At 31.1% G+C, this 19438-nt stretch overlaps 1 protein-coding gene across 3 annotated transcripts in view; it reads left to right on the top strand.

Annotated features, from left to right (window-relative positions):
* The window catches only part of LOC111088445 (proteoglycan 4-like), a 59762-nt gene that overhangs the window by 16027 nt on the left and 24297 nt on the right, over positions 1 to 19438 (top strand). For all 3 annotated transcript variants that reach the window (XR_002612970.1, XM_022398578.1, XM_022398577.1), the window contains exons 7-9: positions 7235 to 7316; positions 7669 to 7720; positions 10901 to 11025. Coding sequence is in view for 2 of the 3 variants with exons in the window: in XM_022398578.1 (XP_022254286.1) it covers positions 7235 to 7316; positions 7669 to 7720; positions 10901 to 11025 (259 nt within the window). In the remaining variant the exon portion in view is untranslated. The remainder of the gene's footprint in view (positions 1 to 7234; positions 7317 to 7668; positions 7721 to 10900; positions 11026 to 19438) is intronic.

The following is a 19438-nucleotide window of genomic DNA, read 5'->3' as shown; positions in this document are numbered from 1 at the left end:
CAGCCTACCCTATCTAGTAAATACTAGAGCATTCATGAAAAAAACAAGATAGTTCTAGAAAATAGAGGGCGCCACACCAGTCATGTGACCTCGATGACGCAACAATATCATAGTTGAGGACAGGTAAATAGAGAAACTGAGTCCAAACATCTACTAATTTGAGCTTGTTTGAAGTAGGTACAGAGGCAAGGTAACTTCAGTCAAGTGTAGAGAAAAACTTTCATTAAGCGAATTAAAAAGCCAAATAATGATAGGAAAAAGCTAGAAGAATACCATACATTAATATATGATTGTATTTTAAGTTTTAATTCTGAAAGTTAAATTTGCCAAAAAAAATTTCAAAATTTCATCCAGAAGAAAAATTCCGAATTTTTTTATCTGTACACCTACACACAAGTCATTTGATTCAGAACTGTACAAAACACATTGAATGATTTATATTTCTGTAAAGTTTTTGTTTTTAGGTGTGTTCTTTTGGGTTATTGAATAAAAAAGAAGACTGCAAAGTCCAGTCCATTTAAGATAATGAAGGAATGTTTTTTTCTTCAACTGCAAGTTATCTTAACTAATGTTTGCTAGTATGTTTAAGTTTACAATAGACACTAATACAACAGTTCCACTTACTTGCTAATATATTATTGCTCTAAACAGTGTATGGTCTATCTCTTATTACTCTGGTCATAACATAAACTAAATATCCAGAATTGAACTAATTTATTAACAAATTCAATCAAAAATTAAATTGCTACTTCATACTTAATGTAACTTACTAATAGACTTACAGACATGGTTGCCATGCTATCTGGAATAATGATATTGTTTTTCCTGGATGGGAGAAGCCTGGGAATTAATGTAGAATTAGGAAATAACCTTGATTTTTCATGATGGACCTGATTTATCAAGATTTTGCTTGACACAGGAAGTAGCTCTTTTTTCATATGTACACATGAATAATGGTGGCATGGTACTTGTTACATGTAAGCTAGTTTGTGATTTCTCTCAATTGAATAATAAAGAACCTTTCCATTTAATGTCACTGAATAAATTATGAAAAGTATTTATATGTTAGTATCACATATGACACTGTACAAGAGATAATAATATATGCCTGGGATTAATACCCAAAGAGTTCCAGCTTAGTAAGAATGCTGTTTAGCAACACAAGTAAGCAAGCTACATTGTTTTGTTTGTACCAAATTTTCTCATATTGTGATATGAAATCAACTTTATTATAAAACATGATAATCAATGAATTTTTTACCTCTTATTATTAACTAAATAGAAGTAAACATGCATACAAATGAAAAGATTGTATGGACCATGCATATGAATAATTTTTGGATCTAGCTTTAAAAGACACAAATTAAATAGCACTATTTTATGAAACACAAGAAATTTTGTTTTTTAAGTTAGGACTGAAAATAGCCTTCTCTTGGATTTATAACCCCTTAACAATCGGTACACTTTTTAAATAACTTTTTGTGCATGTCACAAAGTGTTACTGAATTACATTAAAAATTTAATTAAACCAATTTACTATCAATGTATTTTAATGAAATTAGTATTATCAAATACATTATAGTTCAAAGTTTTATATTATCCAAGTTATTATTCCTTTATTTCGAAAGAAATTGAGAGTAAGCTGTAAAGAAACAAGCAACCAAACCTAAGATATTTCAACTGCACGGATATCACGTGACAACAAAACTGAAGATTAAATTGTTTGTTTCAGAGGTACCTATATGACAGTCTATATGAGCTTCTGTGCATACAAGTTTGAATTTTAAGCATTAGTTTCGTATCATAAAGACTATAATCTGTTGTTAAGCAACCGTCTCTTGTAGACTTGAATGAGATGCTTATAACCAATAGAAAGAACAGCTTTCTCAGTCTCTCCAGGCTAGAAGAAAAGTAAGTAATAGATTATTTTTAAAATGACAACTTGGGTTTGTTGTGGAGATTAGTGTACTTAGTGCTTGGCTATTTTCTCACCTTATACATATTAGTTTTATACACAGTTAAATTGCAATTAGGTTTTACTTTTATATTTTAGTTAATTATGTATTATTTGTGTTTTTAAATTTGTATTTAAAAGGTTTAATGATTTTTTTAAAGATTACCCATCATTACCTCACTCGTGAAGGATTATAAAATAGGCATGTGCAAACCATTTTGCTAGTGGCTAATGTATCTCTGCTGATCATAGTGTTATAATGACTCACAGGCACTAGTTGACATTTCGACATAAATAATAAAAGAAAAAGAATTGGAAAGGAAAATAAAACATTAAAAATATACCATAAATGAAGAGGTAAAAATGTGGAAACTGTTGATTTAGTTATTGTGATAGATCTTCATGAATGAAACTCAGCACAATTTCTAAAATGAAAATATGACATGATGAACTCTACATGGATTACACTATGTTGGTATCATACTGGGCATTATATCATCCTTTTTATATTTACTCTTCATTGCAGAAATGGCATTTTTAATGTGAGAATCGCTAGAGAAATCATCTTGTAATACACTGTACATCTGCTTCAGCTTCAACACTGCATCTTTGGGCTTTACTGTACCACAAGTTTCACAAAATATTTAAACTAATAATTTTTTATATGTAATTCCAATCCCTCTTCTTGAAGTTAACCGTACTATTATGCCCATTATTTTATGTTTGAATTGGTGAATCTCTGATTCAGCTGGGATGTCTTCGATTAAGTTCCTCCCTTATCCGACCTGGAACCAGAGTTTAGCTGAATCGCCATCACATTCACAACTATATCTAGAACATTTGAAGCATGTTTCATTTGCTACATCATTTTACTTTACATTTACAAGTTAATATATCCATGTTGGCTCTCTTTGTCTCGGGTTAGATCCAGTAACCTAGACCTCAAAAATAGTGCCAAATATCTTTTTGTCTAATCAAAACAACCCAAACCTTTCTGGAATGACTCTTTTTTTTTTTAGATCCACATTAAGATGCTGGGCTGGCAGGTTTTAAACTTTTCTAAATGATTATCAAAAGTGTATCAAAAAAATTGGTATTTGTTTAAATTGAAATAATCTACAATATTGCATTTTTAGAAATGATTAGTTTGTTTTGGAGACAATTAATTTTGAAACAAATTATGTAGAAGTAAATATTTTGTGCAGATGTTTTATTTAAACATTAAAATTGTATTTACTATAATATTAAGTACATGATGAAGCATATAAAAGCAACATGAGTTTCATATATTAAAAAAAAAGAAACAATCAACCAGTCCAAAATAACAGAAGTGAATGTGGCAGTAAAAAAATTAGTGAATAAAGACAGATGCATTCTATAGGAATATTTCATATAGCATTTAGTTAATTTTAGTGTAGTATTCATTGAGTATAAAATCAGAATTACTGGTTCCCCAATAAATTTTGCAAAATTCCTGTAGCTGGGATCAAATATATTAATAGCAAATAAAATATAAACTTACTTTTTTGACAATTGAAATAATCTATTGCATCCTCCTAGAGAGCATTTTAAATGCCATAATTTATTGTTAAGAGTTGCTAGTACAGTGTTTGAAGTATAAGATGAAATAGCCTTTGTATAAATGTGCTGAAGAGTCTGAGTGTAAATGTTTTTGTGTTCGAGTTAGTTCATAGAAAGTTCTTGAAAAAAAACATAATCCTGGAAAATCCCAAAAATTTTGTCATTCTTAAAGTATGGAAACTGTGCAAAAATCATTAATTATCTGATCTAACACACATTTTATACTGCTCAAAACTGTTCTAAGATTTTAAAGAAAGTTCCAGACATTAAACCACAACAATCACATTATGTCAATCCTCTTTTTGAACAATCAACAATAAAAACTTCTAGAGACATCTTAAGTAAAATCATACAGCAATAACTTTAATGTGTCTAGGATGCAATGTGTGCAATTTACTAGATTAGCAAAATAAATGAAGTCATGGTGACAGCAAAAGGGATTCTAAGGCTCAGAAAAAAAACAAATTCAGTGTTTCTGGTATTAATGTTTGGATAAAAGTCGTTTGGCAATATGATTTTTTTTTAATTAATCTTTCTGTGATATGGTGGGAAAAAATGTCTCATTGTTTTAATATACATTAAAAAAATGTGGTAATAAAAATCATATGGAGAAAATAATTTTATTGCTCATGCTTAACTATGTTTAGGTTTCCTTTGTAATATTAAATTGATACTGACTTTTAAAAGTTTAAAATAGTCATGGAAAACTACATAATTGATTGAAACTTTATTAGGAATGTTAACTGAATTTATACTCGTAAAAATCATAACAATGTTATCAGCTTAGAAGAAATATGATAATTTAAGTTTGCTTAAGGATACAAATGTCAAGTAAACAGACTTACAGATTACAATAGAAGTATACTAATTATATTTAAATGCTACATTAGAACCTTCCAGACATTAACATAAATCACAAACAGCAGAAAAATCTGAAGTAAAATGGACATGCATAGAAGCTCAGTTACATTGAAAATTATTTAGCTGCATGAGCAATATGCAAAATATGACCTGATGACAAAATAAAATAAAAACTTCAAAATAAGGACATGACTAGACTAATGAGATTACTTGGGAACAAAAAGTACTAACTTGTGGCTTGTACATGTTGTAGTAACCTTCACAGAACTACTATACCATGGGTTTCATAAGTAAAGATCATCTTTATAAGGTGTTAACATCTTAGCTATACTTATCTATGCAATCAACACTTTTCAACGAATGAAGCAATGCAAAATGTGATTATTTATGTTGACTGATGTATCACACAAGCTGTCTTATCCTTGTTCATTCTTTGATAAAAACAAACACAATGGCAAAATGTAAGACAATTTCTTCTGTGTTTGCCAAAAGTAACTCATTGTCTTGGTATTTATGTTTCAAAATTAAACAAGCATACATGTAAGCTAGCGAATTTATGATAAGTTCTTTTGTTACTGACAGTGATACTGTAATATTACAAATGGTTTTAGAAATAATATTTGTATAGCATAAAGAATTTCATTTGATTTGAAAGTCAAGACTGTTAATTATAGCAAAATCAGAATGAAAAGTTTATGCTCAACCAAGATGGAAACCATGGGTCTCCAGTTTATTGAATATTTTTAGGTAAATTTAGCAATTCTTCCAACAAACATACTAAATTTTTATATTACATTAACACATGTATAGATCATGGATGATCATTGGCTGCCATTTGGTGGATTGAACCTTTGTCCACATCAACCAAAAAATGTTTCTCGTTACTGCAACTATCGATCGATCTCCCCTATTCTTAAAATGGTCTCCAAACATCCTTATATGCTGCCATCTGTAAGCAACATTGGTAAACATAAAAATAACACTCAGTTAATCCACTCATGCTGCCTACTCTAGTGCTGGGCAATCCATTAACCATTAACCCAATTTTAGTCGATAAATAAATTTACTTATCACTCAACTTTGTAAAAATTTTCATTAGAAATCAAAGGCACACTTTATTTACTTTGTAAAACATATCACTTGTTTATTTATCAATAAAAATTAACTAAACAGTTGACTTCTCATCACTAGCTTTTACCTCAGCTTTGTGTAAATGTTTACTGTATTTTCACCATATTCAGGTAAGTTATGTACCCCATGTTTTGTATTGTACTTAGCTGCAAAAGTCATTGTTTTGTTTTCTTCTACATGACATCAAGCCAGATGATGCAAATAAATTATTTTATTATATATGTGTGCCTGGTGGTTAGGGTGCTCGACTCATGGGTTTAAATTCCTGTAACACCAAACATGTTTGCCCTTTCAGCCAGGAAAGCATTATAAAGTGATGGTCAATCCCACTATTCATTGGTAAAACAGTAGCCTGAATTTTGGTGGTGGGTGGTGATGACTAGCTGCATTCTCTGTAGTCTTTAACTGCTAAATTAGGGGCAGATAGCTAAGGTGTAGCTGTTATTTTCCATCAATACTAACATGTTTACAGTACATAATTTTTAGGAGTTATTATACTTTATATATATGTAATGCAATCTCATACTTTTGAAATACATTTGGTTTTTTATTGAGTAATTTTCATCAACTTTACTGTCATATATTGAAGAACCCTTTCAACAAATTTTGCTCATTTTCTTGTTGAAAATCTAAATTTCTATTATCAATATTGTTTTCAAGAAATTTTAATGCCAGATATGGAAACTTTGTGGTCACTTCAAATTGGAAAAGTAACAAAAGTAAATAATTCAAAAAGTAGTCAAATTAAGACATTTTTGATGGAGAATTAACTTTTGGGGAATGTTCCTGAAATCTAATTATGCAGTGAAAGGGTTAAAGTGCAATGGCAGATGATTGAGAAAGATTAGCATAGAGGTAGGCTTTAAGTCTTTACCTATTCACCTTAATGGTGTGTGCTTTTTTAACTATTTGTTTAGAATTACATAGTAAAGACATTTTTCTTTCATCATTTAAGTGTGAAATTATTTAGCTAGACATGATCTGATAAAGGTCAAGAAAAGCAGGTACATGAGAACATTCTCAAAATTTTCCATAATTAAGACTGTGTAACAAATGAAAACATTAAAACTATTAAACTTAACTGGTCCCTAAATTATTAGGCACAGAAGGTCAAAATTTTGGGACTAGGGAATTACAGACACACAACAAATAAGCTGATATCTATATAATTTTGCTTCAATTTTTTTTTTTCAGTAAGATTAACAAAGTATACATATCTGTCTTTTAAAAGACTTAGTTTGTAAATGATTTGTTAGTAATTTCCCTAGTGGAAACTAATTTGTAGAAGTATTACCTAAATATTTCATGAAATGACCAGCTTGTACTAAACTGGTATAACCACTGTTATTATAAACACTAAGCTTGTATACAGTATTTGAGTACATGTGTTATGAAATGACCTGTTTGTGTGTGTGTGTGTGTGTGTGACGTGTTCAAGTGTAAAAAAGTCCAGTGTTACTGATCATCCTAGTAGTAAATAATATGGATATTTTTCTTAGTGTTTCTGCACATATCAAACTTTCTTCTATGTCTGATGTTGAATGCAAGGTTTTCCATGAGCTGTATACAACAATATTGAATGTTATGTAAAATCCAAATGCCCAAACTGAGAATTGAAAATGTGTTTCATTAAAATAACACTCTTGCATAGTAAGATTAATCACGACTGTATAAAGAATTATGTTTCTCGTATATTTTCTCTGGTAGATGGCACTAGAAGTAGAAAGACTGCGTGAAAGATCCGCACAAGAAGATAGCAGTTTACTGAAAACACCAGCATCACTTCAAGTTAAGTAAAGAGATTTTGTGTAAAACTTATACCAGAACATTGAAAGGAGTCTCCAGAATTATGTTGTAGAATTTCAAATATGGTATTATTATTAAAAATTGTGAATTATTTGTAGGTATACAAGAAAAAAGGCTGCTTTAATAGTTTGAAAAATTACTTTTGGCATCTATGGAAAGAGATATTTTTAAAAACAAAATAAGAAACTTATTAAATTTAATTTGAACTCATTGTAATTTCAAACAATTAAATGTGTATGTACTGACTTGATCCATTGGTAGTTTGAAAATTATTGAAATATATGCCAAAAGCTTAACATAGAGATGGAATGATTGATTATCTCATATATTTATAGATATCACAGTGATAACAGAAGCACAGGATATTTCAGGAAAAACCCCAACTGAGTATGTACCTTGGGATTATTGTATTGCACAAGATATTTCAAACGTAAAATAATATTATTGTCCTAGTGCTATTCTAAGATTGTTCTTTAAGTGCTTGTACTAAAATGATACTTTGATTTATAAAAAATGTCATGCTATAACATTTGTTTAGAGCAATAATTACTTGTTTTTGAATCATTTTACGTAAATATATATATATATATATATGATGAGAGTTACCTTGTATTTTTAATATTCTCATTACGTAAACCTCATAAACATTCTTTAAAAGAATTACCTGGTTGTTAGAAATTTAACTTGCCTTATTTCAGTTTCTTGTGGTGTTAAATTTCAATCAAAATAAGCTACCTACATAGATCAAAGGTAAAAACTGTTTCATCAGCTGGGTAAACTCTCTTAACAATATTTTCAACAGTATAACATCAGATATAGAAAAAATATATTTAATTTATTTTCTGACACAGTAATCACTATGCTAGTAGTCCTTGTGAAATACCTTGCTTATTGTGATGTTGTATAGAACTATCAGTTCTTACAAAGGGTTTTGTATGTTGTCATATAACAGCAGATCAATACAGATAGCTATCAGTCTATGTATAGTACCTTGCCTATTGTGATGTTGTGTAGAACTATAAGTTCTTACAGAGGGTTTTATATGTTGTCATATGAAATCAGATAAATACAGAAAGCTAGCAGTCCTTGTAGAATACCTTGCCTATTGTGATGTTATGTAGAACTATCAGTTCTTACAGAGAGTTTTGTATGCTGTCATATGAAATCAGCTTAATACCAAAAGCTAGCAGTCTTTGTAGAATAGATTGCTTGATATGATGTTATGTAGAACTATCAGTTCTTACAGAGAGTTTTGTATGCTGTCATATGAAATCAGCTTAATACCAAAAGCTAGCAGTCTTTGTAGAATAGATTGCTTGATATGATGTTATGTAGAACTGTCAGTTCTTACAGAGAGTTTTGTATGCTGTCATATGAAATCAGCTTAATACCAAAAGCTAGCAGTCTTTGTAGAATAGATTGCTTGATATGATGTTATGTAGAACTGTCAGTTCTTACTGCATGTTGTCATGTAACAGCAGATCAATAAATAGAATTACAAGTAAAAGATTTTTGTTGTGATGTGACACCTTATACTAAGAACTATACTCATTGTGATGTGTGTACTTACAATGATCTCGGATATTGTCTATATTTTGAATTAGGCAGGGAATTGGACAGATATTAAAAGATTGCAGATCTGGAAAATGTATTAGTGAAATTCGTTCAGTGCAGAGAAATATGAAAGATCAGGTTTGTCAGTATATGGAAAAAGTGCCTGATCTGTCCAAATTTGTTTATATTTACTACTGAAAAGTGATTATGAGAAATATAAGTCAATAATAACATAAAATATCTTGATCAAATGAATTCAGCTTTCGATGTTTGCAGGTAACTTGTTATGCCAACAGTAATATTAATATTCTGGAAGTAACATTGCTAAACCAAGCTAGAATATGATATCCCCAAGAATAACACCCTCACCCCCAGTAATACCCATTGTACTATATATCATATGAAACAGAGTTTAACATTGTTCTTTCCTTTTTAGTTTTCTATTAATTTATTAAGGTATTTATTATGAAAAACCTTATTGTCTAAACTCAAAAACGATAAAAGAAAAAATATTTGCAATTGACTTGAAACATTGTATAGAGATCTATCTCAAGTTCTTAATTGTTAAATATCTATTAAAATGGAAACAATCATAATTCTATTTTCATAAAATCTTAAACACTGGCCAATCCCCATAGAGATTTTCCTATCAGTGTTGTGATAACTAAACTGTTGATGGGGTGTTAAATATGCTGTTTTTGTACATGTTCTCCTTTTTAAAATTGTAGAAATATGAGCTCAATTTTATCGTGTTCTCTCTACATTCTTAAGCCTACTTTCATCTTCTAGTTTCATATAATATTCTCATTAAAGCTAACATATAAAAGTAGTAACCAAATGCAAAAGTAACTAACATTATGCTAAAACTCCTTTTACAAACTTATCTAAACAATATAGCAAGACAAGGTGCTTTGTATACTCCACTTTTTTTTTCTAATCGATAGCTAGGTCTAGGTATATACCTGATATATGTTTACACTTTTTTGTTGTTGACTGCTTATGAAAGAAGCCTATACATCAGTGCACATGTACGTTTGCAAGAAGCCATATTCAACGGTTAATCTGGAATAAACATATACTTCACAACTTTTAGTTGTAAGGTCCATATTAAATGATAATGTACTGTGCTTCAGAAACACTTAAGTGCCATTGGGTTTCTGATCAGTTTATAAAATATTAAGTTGATTAACCTTGTCTATATTAATTTTAACCAAGACAAACATTATATTTTTAAACTGTGCATGAAGAATAAGCCTAAATGTTAATATATAAGTGACTTTCAAAAGAAAAGCAAATTGAAACATCATGAAAACATTATAAACATTTCTTCCGGATTTGATATGATATTTGTTATGTTTCAGTTCTGGCATAGTATGGTCAAATGAAGAAACATTGTGTATCTTAATGAAGCCAGACCTGTCAACGTATTTGAAATTTGTACTGATCAAGCACAAACCTGAGTTTTTTGTAAGAATGGCAACATCAGAAATATATATATACATGCATACACATATATATGCAGAACTACGTATAAAAGATCATATACAGTGCAGAATTAACAGATTTTGTACAATACTGTGTTTTGGTTGTGATGTGACACAAGACTCAACAGACAAATAGTTAGAAATTCTCATGTTTGGTATGATAAGATAGGACTCTAGATACACAGAAGTATATGTGTAAGAACTTATGGAATAACAAGTTTGTTTTGGTGTTACTCTTGATAAGACATATAGGGCCTGTAGTCTTGTTTGTTGTAACATGTTATTTGATACACAGAATAAGCACCTTTTGTAAAAACAAAAAGGTGTTGTTATATATTTTCATGTAATACCCAGATACATAAAACTGTCAATGTGTATGTTTCTCATAGTGTTACGCAAGATACACAAAGATTTTGTAGTATCATTTGTTTGAAATATCCATGCTGGAATTATTTTCTCTGTGTTAAAATATTTTAAGAAGTACCTGTGAAAGAAACATTTTGCATGTTACCTAATGTCTTATTTTCAGACAAATTAGTCCAGAAGCATTTGCAGAAGTTCCATTCATGCTTCCCATAGCTGAAGAAATGGAATCACAGCTAGAAAAAGAGCCAGAACCAGTTGAGAAGACTTTACCACTGCAACCAGAACCAAGTAAGTGAAAGGTCAAGATAGCATGTTTAAACAGAACATTTCTTCATGTAGAGCTATAAAGGTAAATTACAAGATAAATCATTATTTAACTCTCTTGCTATGGACATTCTTTTCTGCACATGTCACATTGTTTTACTGAGTTATATTCAAAATTTAATTAAACTATGTTTTTTATCATGATATACAAATAAACTTAGCATAAAAATGTAGCTAATAATCCAACTTTTAAGTTTTTAATTTTATAGATCAATATTAAAAATAATCCTGAATTTCCCCTATTATGAAAATTGTGGCATTTGTTCTCTAGGTAGTCTGTCTTCTATAACTTAGGTTAGATGAGGTTAGATTAGGTAAAATAAAGAATAATATGGACAGTCAACATTTTGACTCTGTGTATTCATGGAGAAATGTTTTGTGAAAATTCTTCATTAAAAATTCTGATTTTTTGTCTACAAATTACACTTAATGCTTACTAAAAGTTTGCACAGTTTTGTGAAAATACACAAAACATATTATAAGTTATAGTATGAAACTCTAAAGGTCAATTTGGGGTCAGTTTTTAGGTTGAATCAACCAAGCCCATAGCAAGAGAATTAATTACTATGTTCTCATAAAGAATTGTATATTTGTGAGAAGCACTCAAGTTTTTACGTATAGTTAAGAAAGAAAGATATTGTTTTGGTTTACATGTTATATTTGCACTCAATATTACAATACTAGACATAGAGTATGAAGATAATTTTTAAAGATAGCAAATTGAATAATCAGTAATTAATAGGTCTGCTATAGCTTTGACTCCATATTGTTACGTCTCAGTTCGTTAATTAATTTTCCGTAAATTCGTTCCAACAAAACTTTAACGACACAAGTCCTTTCTTAAATAAAACTGGTTTATTCTTTCCAAATACAACTTTACCAATACACTTAATTTCAACAGTCGCTCTATAACAAACGCTAGAACGTCTCACGTGCTCGTGCTCGACAATACTCAATTACACACTCTATGACTGCAGTTCAATTACTCATTACCTGCACATTGTCCCGTCACGTTGTGACCATCTTTTATATACCAGACTACCCTATATCTAGTAAATGCTAGGGCATTCACCAAGATACAGGATAATTCTAGAAACGTGGCGTGACACTAGTCATGTGACCTCGCTGACGCAACAATATGATGAATTATGAATGGTACCAGTTTAATTAAGATTATAACAAAATTTTTGCTTTAATTTTTGCTGCCCTTAAAAATAAAATAAGGCCTATAACATGCATGTTCTTTCTTGATGTTGTTCTAATTATTTGAATTGTAATTTATACAGTACAGTAACTGTACTGTACTGATTTTATATTAATACATAGGATTCCTGTATAAAACCTTTATGGAATAAATCTAACTCACAACTGTAGGTCCATACCTAAGATATCAATCTCTGAAACATCATCCACAGCATGTTCTTCTGGAACTACACTGATATTAATTAATACAAAGTTAAACCTTCTCAGCTTACTTCAGTTTTTCTCCATTCACCAACAGTTTCTTTTGCTACTGGAAAAGTGGTTTACAAAACCTATGACACTAGAAGATTGAGCAAGGTCTTGGCAATTTCTGTATCCATCAGAAATAATAATAAGAGGGACGTTATAAGAATTGGCCTGTAGAAGTATAACCAAAAGAGTCTGACTTTTAAAGTAACAGAGAGGATAACATACAGTCAAATTCACCAGAAAAATAACATTTATTTATAACAGCAGACAATCAAAAAAAGGGAGTTGATGTGGTTAAATAAAGTAAATAAACTTATGATAACTGTGTACATAATTTGAAACTGTAATTAGAGCTGAAACATAATTACACTGACTTGAAACTAAACTGTGTAAGAATATTCCTATGAAAATAAAAACTTATGGAAGGTGCTGATCGGAGTGTCAAACACAACAGAATGCTCCATAGCCTCTAGAATCACACTTTTTTGTATCAGCTTCTAATATAAAGTGTACATAAACCAGTTGAAAAGAGGGAATCTTATATAGCATAGTCAGCTGAAGTAATGAGAAATTCCTAACAACAAATTGTCTCACTACCTACCTGTAACAATTGGACAGATAACCTCACGCTATGAAGTTTCTGACCATTTCTCCCAAGTAGTGGCTAAGAGACTTTAGAGAATATCCTTTTAAGGCTATGTTCACAATATTATTATGATATTTTATTGCTGTGCCATCTATAGAAAATAAAATTTTTCATATTTCTAAAGCTTCTGTTTACAGAAGGGTAAAATAATAGTATAAATCTACCTCACATGTACAATAGGCTATTATTAACTTCTTGTCTTAAATTTTTAAAGCAGTAATTTTCATAGCAAATTCACAAATTGTCTTAGAACAGCTTATAGAAGTAAAATATTTTTCAGTTTTTGAGTAAGTTATTGAAAGAGAAAAATAAGGATGAAATCTTTATAACCACTCATCCATCTGCTCCTCACTAACCCTGAAAAAATACATTTGTTCATAATTTCAGAATGTTTTTCTTTATATTTCCATAAATATCTGCTTTCTTGTGAATCATTGACAGAATTGTTATAACAATGCATAAACAAAAGTTCATAGAACTTGCAACTTATCTAAATGTACATAGACAGGAATTGATTCCTGTTTGTCAGTTCATGCATGTAGTCCTGCAAGCTACCGACACATACATGTTGTATCATAATTTTAATTGAGAATGCCTTTAAATTATAAGTAATTGCTAAAATTCTTCTTAAACATCTGTGTAAAAATTATAAATAAGTACTATTAAAAACAAAAACCTTTTTGGTTTCCACAATAAAATCATTTCATTTGAGACTGACCTACAGTCTTCCTGCTATAAGTCAATTAAAAATGTTATGAATGACAAAGATCTATTGGTTAACTATGACATCATCTTTTAGAATAGTGCCACCTTATCTTTTTTTTTTAGACAATTATAGCATAATATTTTGCCAACAATATTTTTAGTTGAGATCAACTTATATATAATAGTTATAGTTTATTTCAATAAATTAGAAGTTTTATGTTTATGTGCGTTATTTGAATACAGTAAACCTAGAATATATTTGATAAAAAACGATTTCTGTCATCCACAATATATGCTGTTACAGACCGTAGTTTTACTGTAATTGCTAAACCTAAATATATTTACCAGATACCTTGTCACTGTAGCTTTCAAACAAATGTCAGGGACAAATCTGATATCATCAGAAACAGAAATGAATTACACATCTGTAAACGTTGAACTTGGCTGCAATCAATGATAATGAAGTTATCTCAAGACAGAATTTTGAAGTATGTCTCTAATTATTTATTAGCAGCCTGGATTTTTTTACTACAAAGCATTAAACCTTAGAAACATCTTTTCTATGATGGTTATTAGCTTTTATTTGTATCCTGCTTTAAAGCTAAAAACCAATAAAATTTCTCAAGCAGTAATATAAATGTGAAGTTAACCAATAGGATCACAATTGAGTAAATATAAGGCATAGAAACATAAAGTAAAATCCAAGCTAATAAAAAATGTTGATATATGATTTTGAAAAATAAATATAATCTTAGGAGCTCACAAAAAAGAAGAAAAAGTGCAATGTTTGCACTTCAGACACCTAGAGGTATGAGAGAAAAGGAAGTCTCAACATTTTTCAAATTTTGATTAATGAAATATACTAGATAAGCATTATGTAAAGCTAATATCAGTTCTATAATATTTTTGAATATGGAATTATTGAAATAGAAATATAATTATTTCTCTTAATTAATCTTTTAAAAGTTGGGTTGCCAGTGTGTACACAGAGTGGACTAAAAACCTACTGTATCAGAAAGGGTTAACACGCTGTGACAAGATTGTTGATAACAGGTTTATTGAAGGGCCGCCAAGTAAGTCGATGAGGCATCTCTTGAGAGTCAGGGATATCATGTCTAACAAAAGTAATTTCTGTGGTGACATTGTTTGAAGGAATATAACTGGATAAAACAAGAATCTAAAACAGTTTCATCTGCATTCTTCAGAAACACATATAAGCATCAATAGATGTTCTTCCACAGCCATACTGGACCTTTACAGGACAACAGGCTTTCCTTATGATGCAGATGCAGCAATAAGGACCTACTGTGCTGTCAATATTGGTAGATACTGGGTTGTTCCTGCTCTGCTTAAATATTTTTGCTGCAAGTACAAAAGCCAGCACTTTCCAAGAGACAGAGAGAGTTAGAAGGATGGAGCTCTTGCTCTACATTTAATCTTGTTGGACACTAGATTCAGGATTGCCCATTTGTTGAAAAAAAAAGATAGATCAAACTCTCCATTAAGTACAAGAAGTTGAAGGCAACTGACGGCTGCTGATACTCTAACTAGTTTAATATTATATATCCCTGATGGGACTTGTCTGCTAATCTGAACAGATACAGCAGCATTCCTACACCCAAAGATGTGGTGGCTGGTGCTTTCAACTCTGAACTAGGCATTACACTACTTTTTCTATGCCTGTAGCAATATGTGGGTGCAAGATTTAGTCTCTGGTAGACACAAATATTGCCATGAATTTGCTCAACCTTGCATCATATCATAAACTGTGGCTACTGAATTAAACTTTCTTCTAACAAAACATTATCAGATGAATGTGAGTAAAGAAGTGCATTTGTGGCTTTTGACTGGTCTTGGTTGACTCCTACAAATTGAAGATGATTATTTCTGATCTAGGATTTAGCTTTGGGATCTTAGTTAAAAATCTGTAGCACAAGTTGTCAACCAGCTTTGGTTGTGGAACAAGTGAGTTGCAGTTCTTTGGCAAGCCCATCCATCTAGTGCTGATGAAATAGATGGCACAAAAATATGGACTGCAAATGTATATGTGGAAAATGAGGTTGTGATACCTCCAAATGTACAAATTAATTTACAGGTGCAATCTATTATTACTTTCTGATATGGTGTCTAGAAATCGGGCAGAAGTTTTTTTTGACAGATATTTATTAAAATGCAAGCTCGGTGCCAGCACTGATGCAATTATTGACAGTTAGCTGTACAGCTACCAGCTGGAATGGTCATAGAAACAGTAACTAACAGGAAGTAACAGGTCTAGCTGAGCATCTGCCATCACATCAGTTGTATCCCTTCCAACAGAGAATGAACAACTAACAGATCTTCTGACATTACTGGTAGATGATTCTGAAGAAAGTCTTTCAAAGGAACTCTGATTGATGCTTTCTGAATTGCTGGTGGAGCTTATCTACGTTTGTGGGACCAGATGGCTATTTGCATAGAACCGAACATTAGTCAGTTGTCATCACATACACAAGTCCAATGGAACAACCATCATGCAACTTTCAAGGATTACTAAGTATGCCTTCAGAATGATGTTACATGATGTAATTTAGGAGTGTGTTGCAGACTGCTTGGTTAACTTTAGTAGTGATTATATGGAAGAAGAAGGGGTATGAAGGTTTTGTATGGACTTCAGGCATATGAATTTCACAACGTACATCATTGTCTTTCTCTTTTATAGAAAGACAAATTTCTGGGCATACTCGAAAGCTGTTGGCAAGTTAATTTCCATGAAGAAAGCAGAACAAAGATTGCTTCTAGCACTTGAGGTTACTTTTTATGAATTTTATATTATGCCATCCTGCCCGTGTAATGCACCTACCTTCCAGGGGATTGCATTAGGAGAAATGTCTCATCTGTGTGTTTAGTTGCACATTTCAAACTGCTTCTTTAAGCCATGACTGGTGCCTCAGTGGTTAAAAAAATGCAGCCTTCAAAATGAAATAAGAAAAGAATGCACTTATACATACATAAGGGACAGGGTATTTACAGATCCTGCAAACATTGCATTTGTCAGGATTGGTCACAACTTTTTATAACAAGAGAAGTTTTCAGCTTTTTGAATTTTGTGTTATATTAATCAAGGATTGTGGCCAACTTTTTCAAGATAGACACACCACTGACTCAGGCTGACACACACACAACACACTGTATGGATTGAGAAATGTGAATAGGCCTAACAATCTCTAAAGTGAGTGATATGCTGGTATTGAGTCATCTTTAGCAAGATTTTATACTTGTACTGCATATTAATGCCAGTGGAATCAAATAAGTTTGTTATAGTACAGGTTGGCATTGAGAATTTAATCACATAAACAAGTTTTAAAGTCATAGCATATGAAAATCAATGCTGCAGTACATAGAAGGAACGGCTTGCAGTTGAACTGTATCTCAAATGTTCATTCTCACTACTTGTTTGGTTGGAAGTTCACTATTACAATGGACCATACATCAGTGAAATGATTGATGACCTTAAAAAGTTTTGAAGGATATGTACTTATATTACAAGGTTGTGGAGTACACTGTTTGGTAAACAATAATAAAATGCTAACAAGTTATCTCACTAGCCAGTCAGAATTAGTCTTTTCATATGTAAAATTCTTGTTCAGAGATAAAAGCAGAACTGAAGAATCATGTGAACGATGATGATCCTAGGACTGGGTAAGCACATAAAATACTAATCATGACCATCAAGAAGAAGAGCTAAAGGATCCAGACATAGCCTGGGTGCTGCTAGCCATGTAGTAAGGCAAAGCAAGGATCTCAGTTTATTAAATACAGTGCAAATGGCAGTAGCATCTGACATTAGTATTAGCAGCCATGAGTATAAAATGAAGTTTTCTGCCACTGCTATGAAATAAGGAAACATGCTAGCCAACCTGTAATACAGCTAGTGGTTCCAGGAAATATTTCAGACTTTGTATGTTTTTTCTGGCTTTATTCATGTTGGGTTGTGGTGTTGTGCACTGTTTATAGTAAAAGATGTCCATAAAAGAGAATACTCTGGTGGAAAGATGTAAATTTTACATTGCAAAGAATAACCATGTACAGCACTGGTTCTTTTCCCAAAATAGAAATTTGTGATTGGTATGTGCTGGTCATAATTGATTACTTTAGAAGGAAGACTGGAGCTTGTCTATTGGTTGATACTTAAGAACAGATTGTCAATGATACATTAACAGAACAATGGATAGCATGATTTGGAGCAAACTTCTCCTGTAAAATGTTTGCAGAGCACTAGATGTGGTAATTACACACATTACATTTTACCCATAATCTAATGGTTTAACATAATTGGTAGTTCAGACTCCTAAACGCATGCTTTTAAACTCTTACTGGAATGACCTGCTGGAAATCATGATGGTATATCTTGCAACTGAACATCAGTTGGTCAGATTGTTGAATTTTCACTGTACTGCCTAATATTTAGGTGTGAAGTACAGCTCCATGTCTACTTAATGTCCCATATACCAACATTCACAGGAATAAATTAAGTAACTTAAATCTATATTAATTTATACAGATTAGTCTGTATATCAATAGATAGGTAGAGCAAAGAAATGATAAAAAAGGAAATTTGAAGAACATTTGGAATTAAATCTGGTTAAAAAAGTTACTTCAACAGAAATGGTAACTCAGATTACATAATGTAGTAATTTAGTTGAAAAAGAACAAACTGAACCTCAGTGACATATTCTATATTAAGACAATATTTTCCTGTGGTACTAAAACAAATTCCATACAGTGATATCATAACAAGTGTGGAAGCTACAATTCTTTGTATTCAGGACAAAGCGAGTCTAACAACATATTTAACATGATAAAACATACAAAGTAACCTCAGTTGAATTTGAATCACAGTCACAGAAAAGCCTTAAAAGAAGAATGTTGACCTAGCTAATAGCCCAACTAATAAAGGCAATAGAACTATATTCATGGACTGAAAATAGCAGGATGAAAATTGAACTTTAAAGATGAAATTCTTGAACCACCGAAAAAAGTAGTGAAAAGGAAAAGATGAATAAAGCACTTTGTGCTACAAAAAACTCTAAAATAAAAGATATCACAAAATCAGAATACTGCAAGTTTTCAGTTTACCTTAGCATAACGTAACATAACTTCTGATATATGTGGCCAACTAAATATATGCAAGACTTACATTACATTATGTCCTATTATGTATTTCTTTAGTTCATAATTAAGAACTTTGCTTAATATCTCAGTCACCTTGAACCACTTTCCCAAGTGTAAGTTAACAGAGATAAGCTTAGTTATTTATGGTGTTAAAAAAGCCGGAAAATGAAGAAAACTTATCCAATCTGGCTAGTCTTCATAGGTCATCTTTGTCAAGGTTTTAGGAAGATGCAAGGCAGTACTCCTGTGGTTTCTCTTCTATCATCTGTCATATGTCAGCATTCTTTTTCCAAAAAACAAATCTTAGGTTGAGGTTTGCAGACAAAACATTGTGTCCTGGAGCAATGTTCTTGAATATCTCAAATAATATCATAGTCAACTAAGTGTAATAGACTTAAATAGTCAACTATTCGAAAGCTCTCG

The sequence above is a fragment of the Limulus polyphemus genome, unplaced genomic scaffold (assembly GCF_000517525.1).
Source record: "Limulus polyphemus unplaced genomic scaffold, Limulus_polyphemus-2.1.2 Scaffold3781, whole genome shotgun sequence".
Classification (NCBI taxonomy): Eukaryota; Metazoa; Arthropoda; class Merostomata; order Xiphosura; family Limulidae; genus Limulus; species Limulus polyphemus.
This window is presented reverse-complemented; position numbering and strand designations above follow the sequence as displayed.